Source organism: Dendrobium catenatum, unplaced genomic scaffold, assembly GCF_001605985.2.
Source record: "Dendrobium catenatum unplaced genomic scaffold, ASM160598v2 fragScaff_scaffold_1087, whole genome shotgun sequence".
Taxonomy (NCBI): Eukaryota; Viridiplantae; Streptophyta; class Magnoliopsida; order Asparagales; family Orchidaceae; genus Dendrobium; species Dendrobium catenatum.
The window spans coordinates 24,950-41,746 of record NW_021319549.1 but is presented as its reverse complement, the minus strand read 5'-3'; the positions used below and the strand labels follow the sequence as shown (position 1 = coordinate 41,746).

Sequence of the window (16,797 nt, the reverse complement as noted above, 5' to 3'; positions counted from 1 at the left end):
TTGTATCGTTATCCTCAAATCTAGAATGACTAGATTGAGAGATTGATAGGGAGATGTTAGAGCTAGGGAACATTTGACCCAGAGTCGATCCTTTTTTCAGTCTAATGGTATTAGTCAAGTGCTTCAACAACAGTTTTCTTCGTTCCACCTTAAGGACAAGGTGGCACTTTGGAAGGGGAGTATTGATGGACCGGCAGATTTGATTGTGAGGGAATTATGAAGTTTTATAATCAAGAGGGAGTTGTTTAAGAAGGTTCTTAATCAAAGGGGAATTGTTTAGAAATGTTTTAATTATATTTGAGAATGAATTATTTAGAGCAAAAAATTTAATTTGAATTTAAAATCTAAGAGGGAATTATTTGGAGAAAAGAAAGAGGAATTAAGGGGAGATTGTTTAGGAAAGTTTTAATTACAATTGAGAGGGAATTAATTAAGGAAATAAATCTAATTTGAGAAGGAATTATTCAAGGAAAGGGGGCTAATTTATGAGGTAATTATGGGAGCTTATTTAAGGCTAATAATAGGGCGGTTTCATAATTATGTTTTGGTGTTTGTTAAATTTAGTTTATTCTTAGGTTATTTGGGCTCCAGGCAGCAACTAGAGATTTAAGAGAGCCAAATCTTCCTCTCCAATTGAAGATCCAATTGAATCTTGCATTTCTCTTTATAATTCTTTCAATAAAATTTATTTTGGGCATTTTTCCCAATTTTTCGTGTTTCATCCACTAATTTTTGTGAAACGTGCATCCACGTCCTATCAAATAGCTAGATAAAATGAATGTAAGCTAAAAGTGTGACATGATGGAAACTTGTTTTAGATGTCTTTAATCATGGAGCATGACGACCATAATGAAGTTTTCATTAAGAGGTAAGAATTAATGAGCTAAAGGATAAAGAGGAAAAGTGCGCATGATGCCCTTTATAGGAACAAGAATTCCCTAAGAAAATGAAGAAAATCACTAAAACTCTAAGAATCCAAAATTTCTTTTGTAGGGTAAACGCCACTTTCTTAAAAAGTTTAAAGAAATTAAGTGCCCATTAGAAAGAATCCAGCATCAAGATATAACTTAAACCAAACATCCTAACAGATCATTAGACTATCAAAATATGCACAAACACCTATTCATTTCTAAAGCATAACTGACAAACTATTATGAGAATAGTTGAATTTGTTCCTATGTTTCTATACAATCTGAAGTACGCATTCCTTATTTTTAAGCATCTATTACTAGCCATCATAAAACCCACTAAGATTACTCCCACCTAAAACCTCTCCTGATAAAAGGAAATAGAAGATTTAGAATGAAAAAATGGAATGGAATATTAGACGTAGCTTTTTCATGAATTATTGTAAGGCAACATAAAGTTTGTATAAAAGAGGGCATAATGAGAATTTAAATACCAATTCCCACCTTCACAAACGTTTTAAAAGAAACGTCTTTGGTCTTTTAATATAATAAAGAAATTAGAAAATAAAACTTAAATCAATCCCATCTAATTCCAATTACTTTGAGATATCAGAAATATATAATAAATAGACATACACAACAACAATCTTAGTTGGACAACATTTATGCCAGCTTGAACACCAAACCATAATTATAGTTCCTAGAGAATATTTTTTTCTTTGTTGACAATTTATAGAGTTATTGCATAGATGAGGATACTCAGGCAGATGAGTGACTTTACACTTAGAGCAGGATACGAAACAAATATATATGTGAAAAAGTTGGAGTAGCTCCAGTGGCAAATGAGATTAGAGAGAGTTGCCTTAGATAGTTTGGTCATAAAAAACAGCGGCTTTATGATGATCTGGTTAGGAGAGTATATGTATTCAAATTGACTTATGTTAAGAAAGATAGAGGTAGACCTAAAAAGGCTTTGTTAGAATATATTAGAAATAACCTTTCTTTAAAAGGAGCATTTATCAAACTATTAAAAATAAAAAAAAAAAATAGAAATAACCTTTCTTTATTAAATTTAAATGAGAATTTGACTCTTAATAGAACACAAAGGAGAAAACAAATTCATGAAACCGAACCCACATAGTGGGATAAAGGCTTGATGTTGTTGGTGTTGTTGTTGTTGATAGTTATAGAGTATAATCCTGCTAGTCATCCTGTGGGAGGGATGTGTAAATACTAGTCTACCAGTACATTCTTGAACTTTAAAATAGGCATAGCAATGAGGTATGAAATGGCGGCCTTACAGATCACTAGTAACCAAGCATCCAGCATAAGAACAGGTACGGTGACCCTATGGAAGGATTCTTGTTACATATAGAGTACTTAAACTTCCTAGAAAGCATAACTCCCTAATTCCAAACTGTAACATACATAAAATTCATATGATATGTAAGTCTGCGTACATAACTATGAAAGAAAATATCTATATTTCCTTCACCATCTGGGGATGTGAAAAACACACTTTAGCAACATAGGAATGACATTTAAAAACAGCTTAACACTACAAGAAGAAGACATGAAGAAAAAGAATGTTCACACAATCACATGTGCCATACAAGCAAGGAACCATCAGTTACTATGAATACACAATGAAGCTATAATATTAGTCGGACATTACTCTAGCAAAATATAACTTCAAAAGTATTCTTAAAATATGAAGCATTCAAACAAAAGCCAATAAATCTACCTAAAGGTATTTAATATGAGCCAGACATAAAGAGTAAATTCATATCAATATTCACTTGAAAAAACTAAAAAGCATAACCGAAATATCTTTTTCTCCTTTTTTTTTGGCATGGAAGCATACTATGATCTACAAACATGCAAGAAACACAGAAAAAAAATATCTAGCAAACCTACTTCAATTTATGAGCTATATGTAACATAGATAGTAACAACAATCCTACACAAAGTCTAATGCATTGCTCTTGGTTGCTTACATAGCTAGCGCCTCTGATCACGAGACTTGAAAAAGTTCCAAGCCCAGCGAGAAAATTTTGAAAAACCAAATATAACTCCAAAAAGTGTCCTTCCCTTTACAATGCCTTCACGTAAGTTCCTTTCTCTTTTAGCTAATGGCAATGTCGCCATCTGTTGCGAAATGTTGTGCCCCTGTGTTGATACTAAACAGGTAAAGATGGAGTAAAACACACCATTCCATCCTAATAACTACATATCACTATAAGAGATGAAACAATTGATGGATCAACTAACCTATTGGATCCATGGTAGTGAGGTGACGAAGCCTTTCCTCGGCCACACGAATAGTTCGAGTAGAGTTCCTCACACCTTGCTTTATCCCCTGCCTACGAGATTAACAAAAAAAAGGGTAAGCAACAATTCATCTAAGTTTCTATGTTTTTTGGGCATAAAAGAGCCTTCCATCAAGCCATGCAATTATATCCACATCACGATCATTTAAATTTACATGGGATTTACATACATACCACTTTATTTCATGCTATCTACATATATAATACTCAAAATATTAATATTACATGCCTACCACTCATAGAACAAATTTGAGTGCATGGAATGAAATATTAAAGTTTATAAGATGATATGAATGATAGAAATGAATTATAGAAGTGATATATTTGATATTAAAGTTGTATATGGGTGGTAGGCTTGTAATATTAATGTTTTGATTGTTAGATATGTAAATAGCGTGAAATAAAGTGGTATATATATGCAAATTTCCCTAAATTTTCTTTTAATACCAATACATATTACCTATGTCTTGCATAATTTGTAATTTTAACTCCTAAAACCATCATTACTGTTAGAAAATTTAAAAGTAATCCCAAAATAATAGCTTTGTTTTATTAATACTTGAGCTGAGTAGGTCAACAAAAATAAGTCTGAATGACATCTTATATCAGTTGAACCAATAAACTATCAAATGCATAAGCCTTAAATGTGATTAAAAGTTTTGGTCAAATGTAGATTATTCTATTTCACATTGATAAGTGGTATTAAGGAGGCCATTGTTTATAAAATCAGATCTGTCTAAAGAATTTGGGCTGAATAAGTGTTCACACTTGGCCTTGGGCAGTTCAATTAATACCTTAGAGAAAGAGAAAAAGGAAGCTCAATTGACTAACCCTAGATCACTTAGCTCCATGGTCAAGTCACTTATCTCCATTCCACATAGTCTCATAGTTGCCATAGTGTCCGGTAGCTCCTCTGCTGTGACATCTAACAACTTCTCCAGTGACTCCGCAGCTCTCTTAAAAGCCTACACTTTTCAACAGCATAAATAGATAAAAACAAGAAAAATCAAAGTTAATTGTCTCCTGAAAACAAATTTCAGAAGTATAACTAAAAGCTACCAGAAGGGTTGGAATCGCTGCGAAGAACAACCAGGAGGCGGAAATAGCAACCTGTGAACATAGTCAAAACTGCTCAACGACACATAAACATGGGAAAATACCTAAGCAAATAATATTTATATGTAGCAAGCATGCCAGTTGCTCGTTAAACCAAAGGGACATCATCAAAAACAAATAAAAACAAACAAAAATGGGAAGCCATGATCATGCAGTTTGATTTCTGAAAATCGACTAAAATTCATAAAAATTTGAAACCCTATACGAGGCATTAAAGCAGGCTTACCGTGCAGGCTATAATATTGAGAAGAAGGATATGTCTGGGACCAAGATTCCACTGGGAGAAGGAAAGAGATTGTGGGGGAGATCCAACCGAGGAGGACATGAAATGGGGATCGTTGGAGGTTGAGGCATCAAGGTCAAGAGAGGAAAAAGGAAGAAAGGGTACAAGCCCCTTCTTTCCAGAAGACGACATTAAGGTCCTTCCCCTGATGATTTGGCAATCAATGATTGCTCCATTCTTACTTCTATGGAAAAGAAGGCGAGGGGAGAGAGAAGATGTGCAAGAAGACGAAGTAGAGTAGAGAAAATTAATAGCTGAATGAGGACGAAGAAGAGACATCGCTAGAGATTGCTTGGATAAACGAAAGGTGCGGCTTTGTTCACTTCTCAGGGGTCTGAAAATCAACGCAAGACCAGGCTCGCCGGAATTTGGCTCAAGGCTGGAGTTCTATAAAAGTAATGAAATTATTAAGAAGAAAAAAAGCTTTTAAAAATTATCGTGAAGACAATTAAAAAAAAAACTATTTAATAATTAATTAGGCAAAAACAAAACCAAAATAAAAAAAAAAATTATGAGTGATGCTAGTCATTAGCATAGATAATGACTGGCCCAGCCTATTTGGCACCCATTTTGGATCGTCTATGTAAAACTTCTCCGAAGTGCATTTTTTTTAATGCAGTTAGTCCGTATGAACTGACTTTAGTACGGGACGAACTGAAGAAAATTGTAAAGAATCTGTATGATTCGTCTGGACGAACCTGTACGAACCTGGACGAACCGTCGGGACGAAATTTGTCCAGAGAGCAAATCGTCCAAGAACGAATACACTTCGTCTGGACGAGATTTGTTCAGAGGGCAAATCGTCCCAGGACGAATAGGAATCGTCCGGGACGATCCTGTTTGATAAGTATTGGAATTGAGATATTTTGGATCATTTTGAAGAGAATGAAAAAGCTGGAGAGAGAAAGAGAAGGAAAAAAGAGAGGAAAAGGCTTGGTTTTGGAGCTCGCAGTGCGCTTTTCGTCCGTCGCCGTTGTTGGAAGATTTGTTCGCCTCGCAGTAAGGACTCTGAATCCTATTTCTGATTTCAAAGATTTCGAGTTTTGGTATTTCTTTGCTCAGTTTTGTGTTTCCGTTACCGAAAAACGTGCATATCTTTGTATTGACGAAACTTTTACCGCGTAACTTTTGGTATGTTTCTGAGATGATGTTTCCGCCGCCTGCACACCCACGGCGTCCTGTCTGTGCACGACGGACCCGCCCGCGTCCGGCGCACCCAGCCAACCGTACACCCGCTACGTCCTGCGTCGGGTCGGGTCAACCCGGCAACCCGCCGGGTCGAGTCCGGGTTCGAATATTCGACCCGTTTACCTACTCGGGTCGGGTTAGGGTCGACCCGATTGAACTCGGGTCAGTTCCGGGTTCGACCCGAATCCGATCCGTGACCCGAAATTAACACCCCTAAGAATAATGCAATATAATCTTCTACAAGCTAGCAAGGGTTTGATAAGAATATGTATCGAGTTAAGTAATGAGAAAAAATACTAACAATCAAATTAAGACTATGTAAGTTTTATAGCTTAATATTTGTGTGATAATACATAAACTTTTTAATGAAAGAAAATTTTAGTGTTTTAACAAGCTGATTTAAGGTAGCCCATGGAATGAAGAGAATGGGTTCACCTTAGAAATAAGATGAAGGAAATTTTTTAAACTTTTAATGAGCAAAATGCAAATCGACCGACAATTGCGAACGAGATGTTTAGAGGACCACTTAGCATTATTAATGCTATGGTCCTAGATCAACCAAGTTAAAGAAATATTCCAGACCAAGCTAAAACCTCTGAACACCTTGACTTGCATAAAAAGAGTGGGAGGAAAACTTAGTAGTTGAGTTATCATAGTGTTACCATAAACACTATATATACCTTCAATTGCATCAATATAGCAAGTGGTAAGGCAGGAATCTAAACAACAACAACAACTCGAGCAACATAATGCTATTATAATGTTAGAGAAAAAAAAAACAGAATGCTTGATTAATCCAAAATAACAGAGGTATTTGTTGAAGGAGAAAATTAGATCAAGGTAGAGCACATTGTAAGATGTGAGAGTACCAACCCTGACACCCAAGAAAGAGTGATTATTGTGTTGCTTATTCTTCCCCACTAGAGATATCTGAGTTAGGGCCAATAAAGGAAGCTCTATACTAACATGAAAGATGCAACTAGTGAAAGTTTGGTCGAGATTGCAAGGATTTATTCAAAGTGCAAAAATAGTGTAATAAAATCAAATTAGTACTCTCTAGATTATATGTTTATATTCATTTATTTAAGTTATTGAATAATCATAAAAAGAATATAAAACTCGACATACAAATGAACAATCTTAAATATTGACTCATCTGTTTAATTATATTCCTAATACATTTGTTTGTTCTTAAATAAATAATTATTTGAGCTCAATAAAATACTTATTTGATGATTTGTTTTATATCTATGCATAATAAAGTTATGTAGTTATGTTCGTTTATTTAGTTTAAATCAATGCTTATAAATATTTATTGAAAAATATTGATTATATTTTTAAAATAATCAACTTTATCCCACTAAAAAAACTTTTTGACTGTTTCAAAATTCAAACACAAAATTTGCAGAAATATCTTAATAAAAATATCATCTTAACAAAATTATATATACAGTATTCAATGTGAGAAATATAGGAAAGAGCGCACTAAGTGATTGACCAACAGACGAGGTCAAGAAGGAAAAATCCACGAAGAAGCTGCAGCGCCTTCTTTGACCATCTACTCTCTATACATATAGCCCTCTCCATTAGCTTGAACAGCTAACACAGATCCAGAAAGAAAAAAATAGAAAACAAAATTTGGCTGAAGTGATTTCTTTACTTCACAGGTAATGGTAGAGCTCATCCTAAAACCAATCATGAAGAAGCTCTACAATGATAAAGTGAAGGCCATGGAAGCAGAGGAGATGGTAGAAGAAACTAAAGCATCGAAAGAAAACAAGCAATCAAAAAGGACGCGCTTCTTCGGCTGGATAAGGAAGAAGGAGAAATTAATGTAAATTCCGATCGACGAAGATTTCTACTGCTGTTTTCTGATTTAATTTGTACTGTGATTTGGGCTGGGAACCAAACAGGATTAGTTTCTGCGTATTTAGATGTACTCTTCTTTCTATATATAAAGATTTGTCTTTCGATTTTGTTACCTTGAATACACCTAGCGTTCTCGATCATGTCTGTTGAGCCTTGAAGCGCACAAATCTTCCCAACTCTTGGGAGGGCTGCAGCGAGGGGCAGTTCTTGTGTTTTCTCCAGCCATCATTGAATCTCGCCCATGAATTCATCGTTACAGTGCTGACATCAAAGGTTTTCTAGTTTCAGAAAGGTATTTATGATTCTCCAACTGCAATGCTTGATGCTTCTTCGAAATGAATTAAGCCTTAAGCTTATTCAAATAAAACAGTTATCAACTTTAAAATAGTGCGAAGATGAGGGGTATCTAAGGCTTCATTAGGGAGAAATTATTGTGTACGGAATTCGAATGTATTCGGATTTCAATCACTATGCGCCATGTCACTGGATGCACTGGCCCAGAGTGCATCCGCTGACGTAGCAAGCGGTGATTGGAATCCGAATGCATTTGGATTCCTCAGACAATAATTTCTCTCATTAGGGACAGTTTCTTAATAATTTCTATACAATTTTTTTAGCATAAATTTTTTTTGAAAGACAAAAAAATAGTGGTAATAATATCCAAAATAAGGACATTTTTCACTCAAAAATCTATTTTTTACTTTAAAATACAATAACAATCATATTGAATATCAAACCGAATTCTATCTAACATCAAAAAAGAATAATATATATATATATATTATTAAACTTAAGAAAGTTATTAGAATTAACTTATCATAAAATGATAAAAACAATTAATCAAAGAAATGAGTCAAAATATATTTTTTAAATATTCAAAAATTTAATCTCAATATTCATACAAACATATTATATTTTTCATCCCCATAAATGAGTCAAAACTATTTTTTTTGTTTTTTTGGGAAAATTAAGGGCATAGCCCAATTCCATTAATCAAAATAATTACAGGTAAAGGAAAAATTACATGAAAGAGAGAACAAAAAGGCGTATAAAATACAAACAGAGAGTAAAAATACAAAATCAGTGAACAAATGGTGTTAGCACCCAAAAACGAAGGCTCAGTATGTGGATTGCAACCACCTAGCGCAGGAGAAATCCCCGGTTGCGAAAAAAGCCATCCAAGGAGAGCCGAGTTGCTTAGAGTCGCCATCTAGGGGAGAGGGGAGCAATCCACTCATCCTCGCCCAAAAATACCGAACTCAAAGCCAAAAAACTAGATCAAGAGTAGTAAAAAAGTCGAAAAACCAACTGGGAGAACACCAGCTCTCCGCCTAGAGCCACGATAGAAGCAGAATTTCAGCCATAATATATCGAGCCAGGAGCTGAATAAACACTGGTAAGCCACGAAGAACAAGCAGCCGAGTAAACTGGCTGCAACTAGAGTCCAGAAAGCAGAATACTTTAAAATTTTTCTCCATTCTTCCACCTAGCTATCTTCATCAAAACAGCTTTTCTAATAAGTTCTCTTATAATAAAAGCGCTCTTATCAATAGAAGCAAACCTCCTTTTATTCCGCTCTCGCCATATATAATGGACAAAACACCACAATATTAAGAGGGAGAGATTAACACGGTCACCCAAATGGCCTTCAAGTAGAAAATCAGCAATTTGATACAGATTTGGGCGAATAAGAAAACACCTGAAGCTGTGAAAAATGCCAGAAATCACAGCAAATGAAAAATCACATTCAAAGAAAAGATGAGCCACCGTTTCATGTTTTTGCTTGCATAAAACACACAGCGGATCCACCAAAATATTTCTCCTAATCAAAGTATCAGCTGTTTTAAGTCCACCCACCATGGTAATCCAACCAAAGATAAAATATCTAAGGGCATAATGCTTGTGCCACACCGCAGCATACAAAATAGCATCACATTCCTCAAAGAATTCAGAAATAAAAGCATGAAAAGAAGAAGATGACCCATTATCGGACAGCCAAAGCAGGCATCAAGAAGTTCTCTCTAAAGAGAGAGGAATGGCCCAAATGGTGCATGAAAGAGTTTCATTTAGTGAATGAGGCAAAGACCAGCCATTAGGATTAATAACCATATCAATCGTTGCATCTGTAGGAAAAAGATCCATGATAGAATTAGAAATTGGCAGTTCATAGAGTGCTTGCCCATTACACCAGTGATCCCAATAGAGAGAGATGGGGCTATTAACACCAATATTGAAACTGAAATTATGTTTAGCTTTGAGGCCCGTTTTATATATATTCTTCCACATATGTGAGGCATCTCTAGAAATAGGCTTCCACGGAGAGCTATGTCTATTACACAGCCAAGACGAAAGCAAGGAGACAGAATTATAATATATGATAATCAGTGAACAGTCAAAAGCAAATATGAGAGCATCAAATGTTGGCAGCCCCAAACCTCCTTTTATTTTAGGCTTGCAAGTCCCCTTCTATTTACCATAAGCTATGAGACAGATGACAATAGTACAAAATGTAAGGAAGCGTTGAATTACAAGTGGCACGAGAATAGCCGAGAAGAATTTTTATTTAATATGTAAACTCTTCTTTACAATTTGAATGAGGGAAGGAGGAAACGGAGAAAGAGAATCATGCTGCGTCAAAACTCAAAAAAGATTTATGAAGATCGGAACTTAATTCCTTACAAACCCTTTTGACTACCATTCATTTAGCTGAAAATTAGCTAATAAATATAAAAAATCAATGAGATTTAGATACAAACTATTAATTTTTTATATTTATTTATCTAATATTTTAATATTTAAAATATATTAAAATTTATTATACTAATCTATTTAAAATAAAATATTATTTTATTATATGATTTGATCATATATATATATAGACACATCATAAAAAAGCTTTAATCGGACATGAATCGTCAAACATATTTGAGTTGAAAACTTTCAAATCAAAGTCATGACTATCTAAACTCCGATTTAGGCAAACTTATTATTGAATTGAACACCTCGACGATACAAACCTAACTATATAGAAAATGATCTAATTTGAGCATGAATGAGCCTAAATCAAGGGCCTATAGCATAATTGAAAACTTTATATAGCAATTGAATGACCAAATAATCTTCAAATTTGGCATACTTATGATCGAATCAAATGAATTGACGAGACAAATACAAAGAGCTCAAGATAAATTAAATCTAACATCGTAAAGGAACTTAAATGATGAATAAACATTTTATGATCAAGGGAATCAATACATATCATTTAACGAAACATTCTGGATTTTCTCCATCTTTACGGGTATATCACTCTCAAAAATTTATAAATAGACCCTCACTCTCTACATGAAGGGAGTTATGAGCTATACCCATAACTCTCTTATCAGAATCAAGAGAACTCCGAGATCTAAGGATTTGGTGCACTGTCAGAACACCATCATTGAGCCACCCGTCGAGCCTTTGTTGATTGACTACTACGGTTTTTGAACAACCACTGCCCATCAACTATTGTCTTCCAACCTCCGTCGCCTATCAAATAAAATTCTTCGACCTTCATTGCATGTCGATGGTCCTCATACCACCGTCATCTAATTACAATCATGCAACCACCATAACCCAACTATAGTCATCTGACCACCATCTCAACTACGAATGTTCTTACCTTCGTTGCCTGTTGACTACACTTCTTTAACCTCCATTGCCCAAACTTTGATCCTCCCACTAGTGTTGTCAACTACGATCCTCCGACAACCCTGTCTCAACTATGGTCCTCCAATCATCATCGCTCCTTTACAAACCAAACCATCATCACCTGTTGAATACATATAATCTTATGACCATCGTGGCCGATTATGGTTCTCAAACCACCATCACCCAATAACGGTCCTTCTAACCACCGCAACTCGACAATGGTTCATGGACTACCGTCAATCAACTAGTCATTATACGTTCGTTGCCAAATGATGGTCCTCGGATCATCATCGTTTGACAATAGTCACCCCATGTACCATCATCCGACAGTCCTCAAATCTCCATCATTCTAAAACCAATCATAAAAATAATAATAATAATAATAATAACGCTAGAAAATTGAAAAAAAAATTAAAACAATTTATTTACTCGGCCGTTTATCGACAATTATAACTGCCGTCTAACTGTTGATAGTGGCGTTTTAAGCGCCGTGGACTGCCGTCCCAATAAATTATGTGATAATGTGAGAGAAGTGGCTAGTGAGAGATGCGGGAAAATTCATTAAAATAAACAATGAGCATTATATATATATATATTATATGTATATATTCAATTTTAAGTGCTTTAAAGACTCATTTGTTTGCTTGTAATAAAAAAAAAAAACTAAAATGTAATTTTATTTTAAATTATTACGTGTGTGAAAATAAAATAAGCATATGAGATTATTGCATGTTGGATCTTTATATAAAATTAGAATGTTAAATTTTCTATTTTTCTATTGAAGTGAATATTGAGGGCCCGAACAATTATAAATATTAATTTTTAATTATATTCAATAACTAATAGATTTAAAAGAAATAGTTGAGTCAAAAATACAGAGATCTCTGTGCATTAGTTTCCTGCAATTAGCCTGAACTTATTGAAAGAGAACTAACGGTTAGAGTTTTTGATATACTTTGCTCGACGGTTGTTTGAATCTTTCGTAGTGAAAACTATCTTACAAGAAACTAATTGGAAGCTGCAACAAAGAATAACATAAAGAAACTATACTTTCTTCAGGATTCTCTCGCCTGCACTCCGTCAACCTCAGAAGCAAAGAGAAAGCATAAACTTTTAAAATTCCAAATAAAGCAAAAGGACCGGTATAGAATCTTCACATTGAAATCATCACCACAATAAACATCAATACATACATATTTGCATTCATGATTCCAATACAAAAGGGTACAACAACTACCAATTTCAAATGAGAAAATTCTAATTGACTAAGGCTTCGTCTAAGATAACTTTTAAGGCTTCTTGGAGCAGTTTTTTAAGAAGCGACAAAAAACCGTCCCAAAAGAAGACTAAATAGACTTTAATATTTTTAAAAATTCTCTTGATCAAATTTGAATGTCTGAATATTGATATTTTTCACAATTTCATAATAATTTTCCTAAGTGAAAATTAATATATCTTGATGAAATTTTATAATTCTATTAATTTTTTTAAATCATCATAATTATGAGAAAAATAAACGAACATTCAAAAGAAATTTAAAGACAGAAACTGAATAATTATACCATACACCAACTTTGATAATTGGAGAGAATGCAAATGTCATGAACAACTTCATTACACGAACAATCTAGAAACTAAAAACAACAAATAGAATTTGAAAATTAATACTATCTCATAAACGCATATGATATATAATTTAAAAATACTGTTAAAAATTGTAAGGAATTTGAGCAGGCGGCCGATTCTCCTAAAACGGGTTCCAGCGAGAGCCATGAAACTGGCCGGGAAAAGCAGGCCTTCCACCACCTTGGCCTCCGTCATGAGCTCCACTACCGTTCTTCCTAAGAAATCCACGCCCTCCTCCAAATCCCGGCGCCGGATTATAAAACCCACCATCAAATCTGGCGGCGGCCGCTGCCGTCGCTGCCAAAACTTCGTTAGTGACGCCGCTTCCGTCTTCAAAGCTGAGGGACTGGTCACGATCTCCGGAGACGTTTTCGGGCTCCTGCTGCCTTGCCATACAATTCTTGTCCCCTTCGCTTTCCCTATACCTGTTAAGATAAGTCCTTAGCGGAACTACATAGGAATCAAATCCAAGGGTACTCATGGCCCAAAGAAGATCATCCCCATTGATTGTCTTTCGTTTTTCCCGCTGGCACTTATCAGAAGCCTCGCCGGTTACGAAGCTGATAAACTCGGATACACACTCCTGCACTGTCTCTTTGGCTTCTTTTGATATCTTGGCGTTCGCTGGAAGAGAGCGCTTCATTATGCGGCTAACGTTGGCGATGGGGAGGAAGCGGTCCTGTTCTTTGGAAGAGCCGGACATGTCGGCGTCCGACTGTGGGCTGCTCGCCGGAGATTGTTGAGATGTGCTTTTCCTGCTTCTTTTCATTGCAAATTGACTAGATCAATGGAGAAAGGAAAAAAAGGAAAAGGGTGGGAGAAAGAACGAGCGGTTTTGAGTGCTGGATGTTCGTTTTACCAGTGAAGAACCGGTTATAAAGAAGGGGAAACAGATCAGGCGAAGGGGGAAAGTGGAGGGCCGCCGGGCCGGCTGTTTTGATTTTGACGTCAAGTAATACAAAATGCGCGGGGTGAACCGGCGAGATTTTTGGGGGCTTTTTTTTCAATTTTTTATTAAATAATTTTTGATAATTTATTTTATAAATTTAATATGAAAATATAGAGTAATATTTTACTTGTCAGGTCAACCAAAAATCACGAGTTATATAATTCGTCTGTTGAGTATAATTTTATCATAAAAAAATAAATATTAGATCTGCAAATAAAATATAAGAAAAACATATAATTATTATAACAAATTAACAACAACAACAACAACTCTTTATCACTCTATTGAGGATTAACAGTCTCGAGACCAACCAAAATGCGCCACGTCACCCCTTGTTTGGTACTGCGGCTCGATACTGTTGATGTGACACATTCTGGTTGGTCTCTGGACACCGTTCTACGTCCGGTCTCCGTACAAAATAATTTCTTATTATAAAGAAGTTGGCTACATGAATCTTTGTTCTCTATTATGATTTGTTAAGAATCATATTCTTATTTAAAAAAAAAATTAAAAAAAATAATATATATATATATATATTCTCCATCAATAACAAAATCTCATTAAAAAAAAGGATTTTCATTTCCCTGTCGATATAAAATATGGAAGCTTAACTAATTTTCAATATTTGCAAATTATTTTGGCTGCTAATTGTATATTTTTGAAGGACTTTTTTGCAACCACAAATTCTCATAAATAACTCTTATATTGAACTTGATTGAAATCCATTTACTATTATATTGAACTTTATTGAGATCTTAGTTTTATTTCACTCATCTTATAAGTGGAATAAGAATTGAAGATTCATTATGATTAAGGCTTTGTTTGAGACAGCTTTATTAAAATAATTTTTAATAAAAAATTAAAAAAATTTTACTAAAAAATTGCTTTAAGAAGCATTAAAAAGTCTTCCCAAATGAAGCCTAAGGTTTCATTCGGGACAGTTTTCTTATTGTTCTTTAAAACAGCTTTCTAGTATAAAAACTAAAATTTTTGTATTAGAAAACTATTTTAAGAAGTAGTAAGAAAACTATCTCAAACAAAACCTAAATGATTCATAAATTTTAGTAAAGTTTCATGTGAGTGAAGCTTTAAAAAAAAACTCATTGAAAGTGATATAAGAGTCAAATTTCTAATATAATAGCATTTGTTTGCTTACACTTTTGCTACATTATTGTTGGGAGTAAACAAAGAACGAAACAAATAAGAAAGAAAACAACAACCAAGAAAGATTTCCAAGATTTAACATGAAAAAAATTGAAAATAGGAAAAAACACGGTGCCACGTTATATTAAGAAATTATTATGAAAATAGGAGAAACTATGCGGAGCTTCCACACTCATTCTCTTCTTCACTTCACACATGTTCATCATCTTCAGACGTAGATCCAAGCGAGAGTTTCACCCTATAATTGATTATAACTATTAAAATAAGAAAAGAACACAAATTCAACCAACTCACAGCGCTATACCCGCATCACATCGGCATCAACTCCTGTCTCAAAATAGGTCAATGGCATCATGTCGTTGCACTGGATTTACAACACCGCCGAGCTTGATTGAAGAAATTGAGATCTAAGTCAACAATACAACTCGATTGATCGATATAATCAAACTCCCCAAAAACCAATATGTATGGCCCTAATTGTTAGTATTAAAATTAACAATGCAAATATTAATTGGCAAATACAACAGCTTCAATTGGCAATGAAATTAGGTCTTATGTAAATTTTAGTTTAATTTAACCAAAGCCATGTCATGGTTGTGACAAGGCATGGTTGTGACAAGGCTAGTGTAGGTTAAATTCACACCTATCATTGAGTTTTAAAGGGCCCAGATAGACTATTTTTTCATGCTTGCATCATCTGTTTAGCAGGTGTCACAGAAAGCAAGTTACAATCGGTCATATTAGGTAATCTCAACGCCTTAGCTGTAGCACAAAGGTGATGATTTTTTGTCGGAGTTGTAGCACTACAACTTTTTGACTTGAGACGAGAGACTTCAGATGACAGGGGAATCGATCAGGGATGCAAACAAGTCTACTCGAGCTCGACTTGTGAGTCAAAATTTCAGCTTGAACTCGAGTCGAGCTCAAGTTCTACTCGTGACAGTGACCAGAGCTCGACGAACAGCTCGCAAGCTCGTTAACGTAGTCCGTCTTCAGCGGTCGCACTCCGCCGATCCGTCTTCCCCGATCGCACGCTCCCGCAGTTCACACGCTTCCGCGATCGCATGCGCCCGCGACCCTGCTCCTTCCGCGTTGTGCCCGTGGTTCACCCGCACTAATCGAGCCGCTCAACGAGTAGCCGAGCATACTTAGGATCAAACTTGAGCTCGATAAGACAACGAGCTCAAAATTCTGTTCGAGCTCGAGATCGGAGCTCGATAAGCTTAGCTCACAAGCTCATTAAAAAATTGAGATCGAGCTGACTCGCGATTTGACTTGACCCCGTTTCTCCCCTCAATCCACCGACCACTTCTCTCAATGGTACACTATCACAGATATTAGATATTACATATGGAAAGTGTTCCAATATCCACCTTGGTTGGAGGTTATTTTCTAATTGTTGTAAAAATTATTTGAACTTGAGCTAATTATTAAGATGAATATGAGAAATGAGTTTTTTTTTTTTAATTTAAATAAAACTAATTGATATCTGCATGCCTATGGAGAGGGATTAATGATTTCTCATTATGCAATGCAGATTGAAGGGGGGAAACAAATATGCGAGGGCACTTTGATATAAATCCATATTATTATGATTAAATGAAAATATTAAGCTAAAAAAAATTGAATAAAAATGATGCAACATAGGGATTTGATGAATAAAAATCATGCATCATA

The 16,797-nt window shown here is 35.0% G+C and overlaps 2 protein-coding genes across 2 annotated transcripts; both read right to left on the bottom strand.

Moving 5' to 3' along the window:
* Positions 1-2,647: 2,647 nt before the first annotated feature.
* Positions 2,648-9,554, bottom strand: LOC110105386. Its single transcript, XM_020834867.2, has 8 exons — positions 9,493-9,554; positions 9,332-9,399; positions 9,004-9,131; positions 4,581-5,024; positions 4,298-4,348; positions 4,070-4,203; positions 3,180-3,271; positions 2,648-3,088 (listed from the first exon to the last, which is right to left on the bottom strand). Exons 1-8 carry the CDS (start codon positions 9,552-9,554, stop codon positions 2,910-2,912), a joined length of 1,158 nt encoding a protein of 385 aa, XP_020690526.2. The 3' UTR covers positions 2,648-2,909.
* Positions 9,555-12,929: 3,375 nt separating this feature from the next.
* LOC110105410 (nuclear transcription factor Y subunit B-1) lies at positions 12,930-13,904 on the bottom strand. The gene has a single exon (XM_020834909.2). The coding sequence runs from the start codon at positions 13,774-13,776 to the stop codon at positions 13,129-13,131; it is 648 nt and encodes a 215-aa protein (XP_020690568.1). The 5' UTR covers positions 13,777-13,904; the 3' UTR covers positions 12,930-13,128.
* Positions 13,905-16,797: the final 2,893 nt, after the last annotated feature.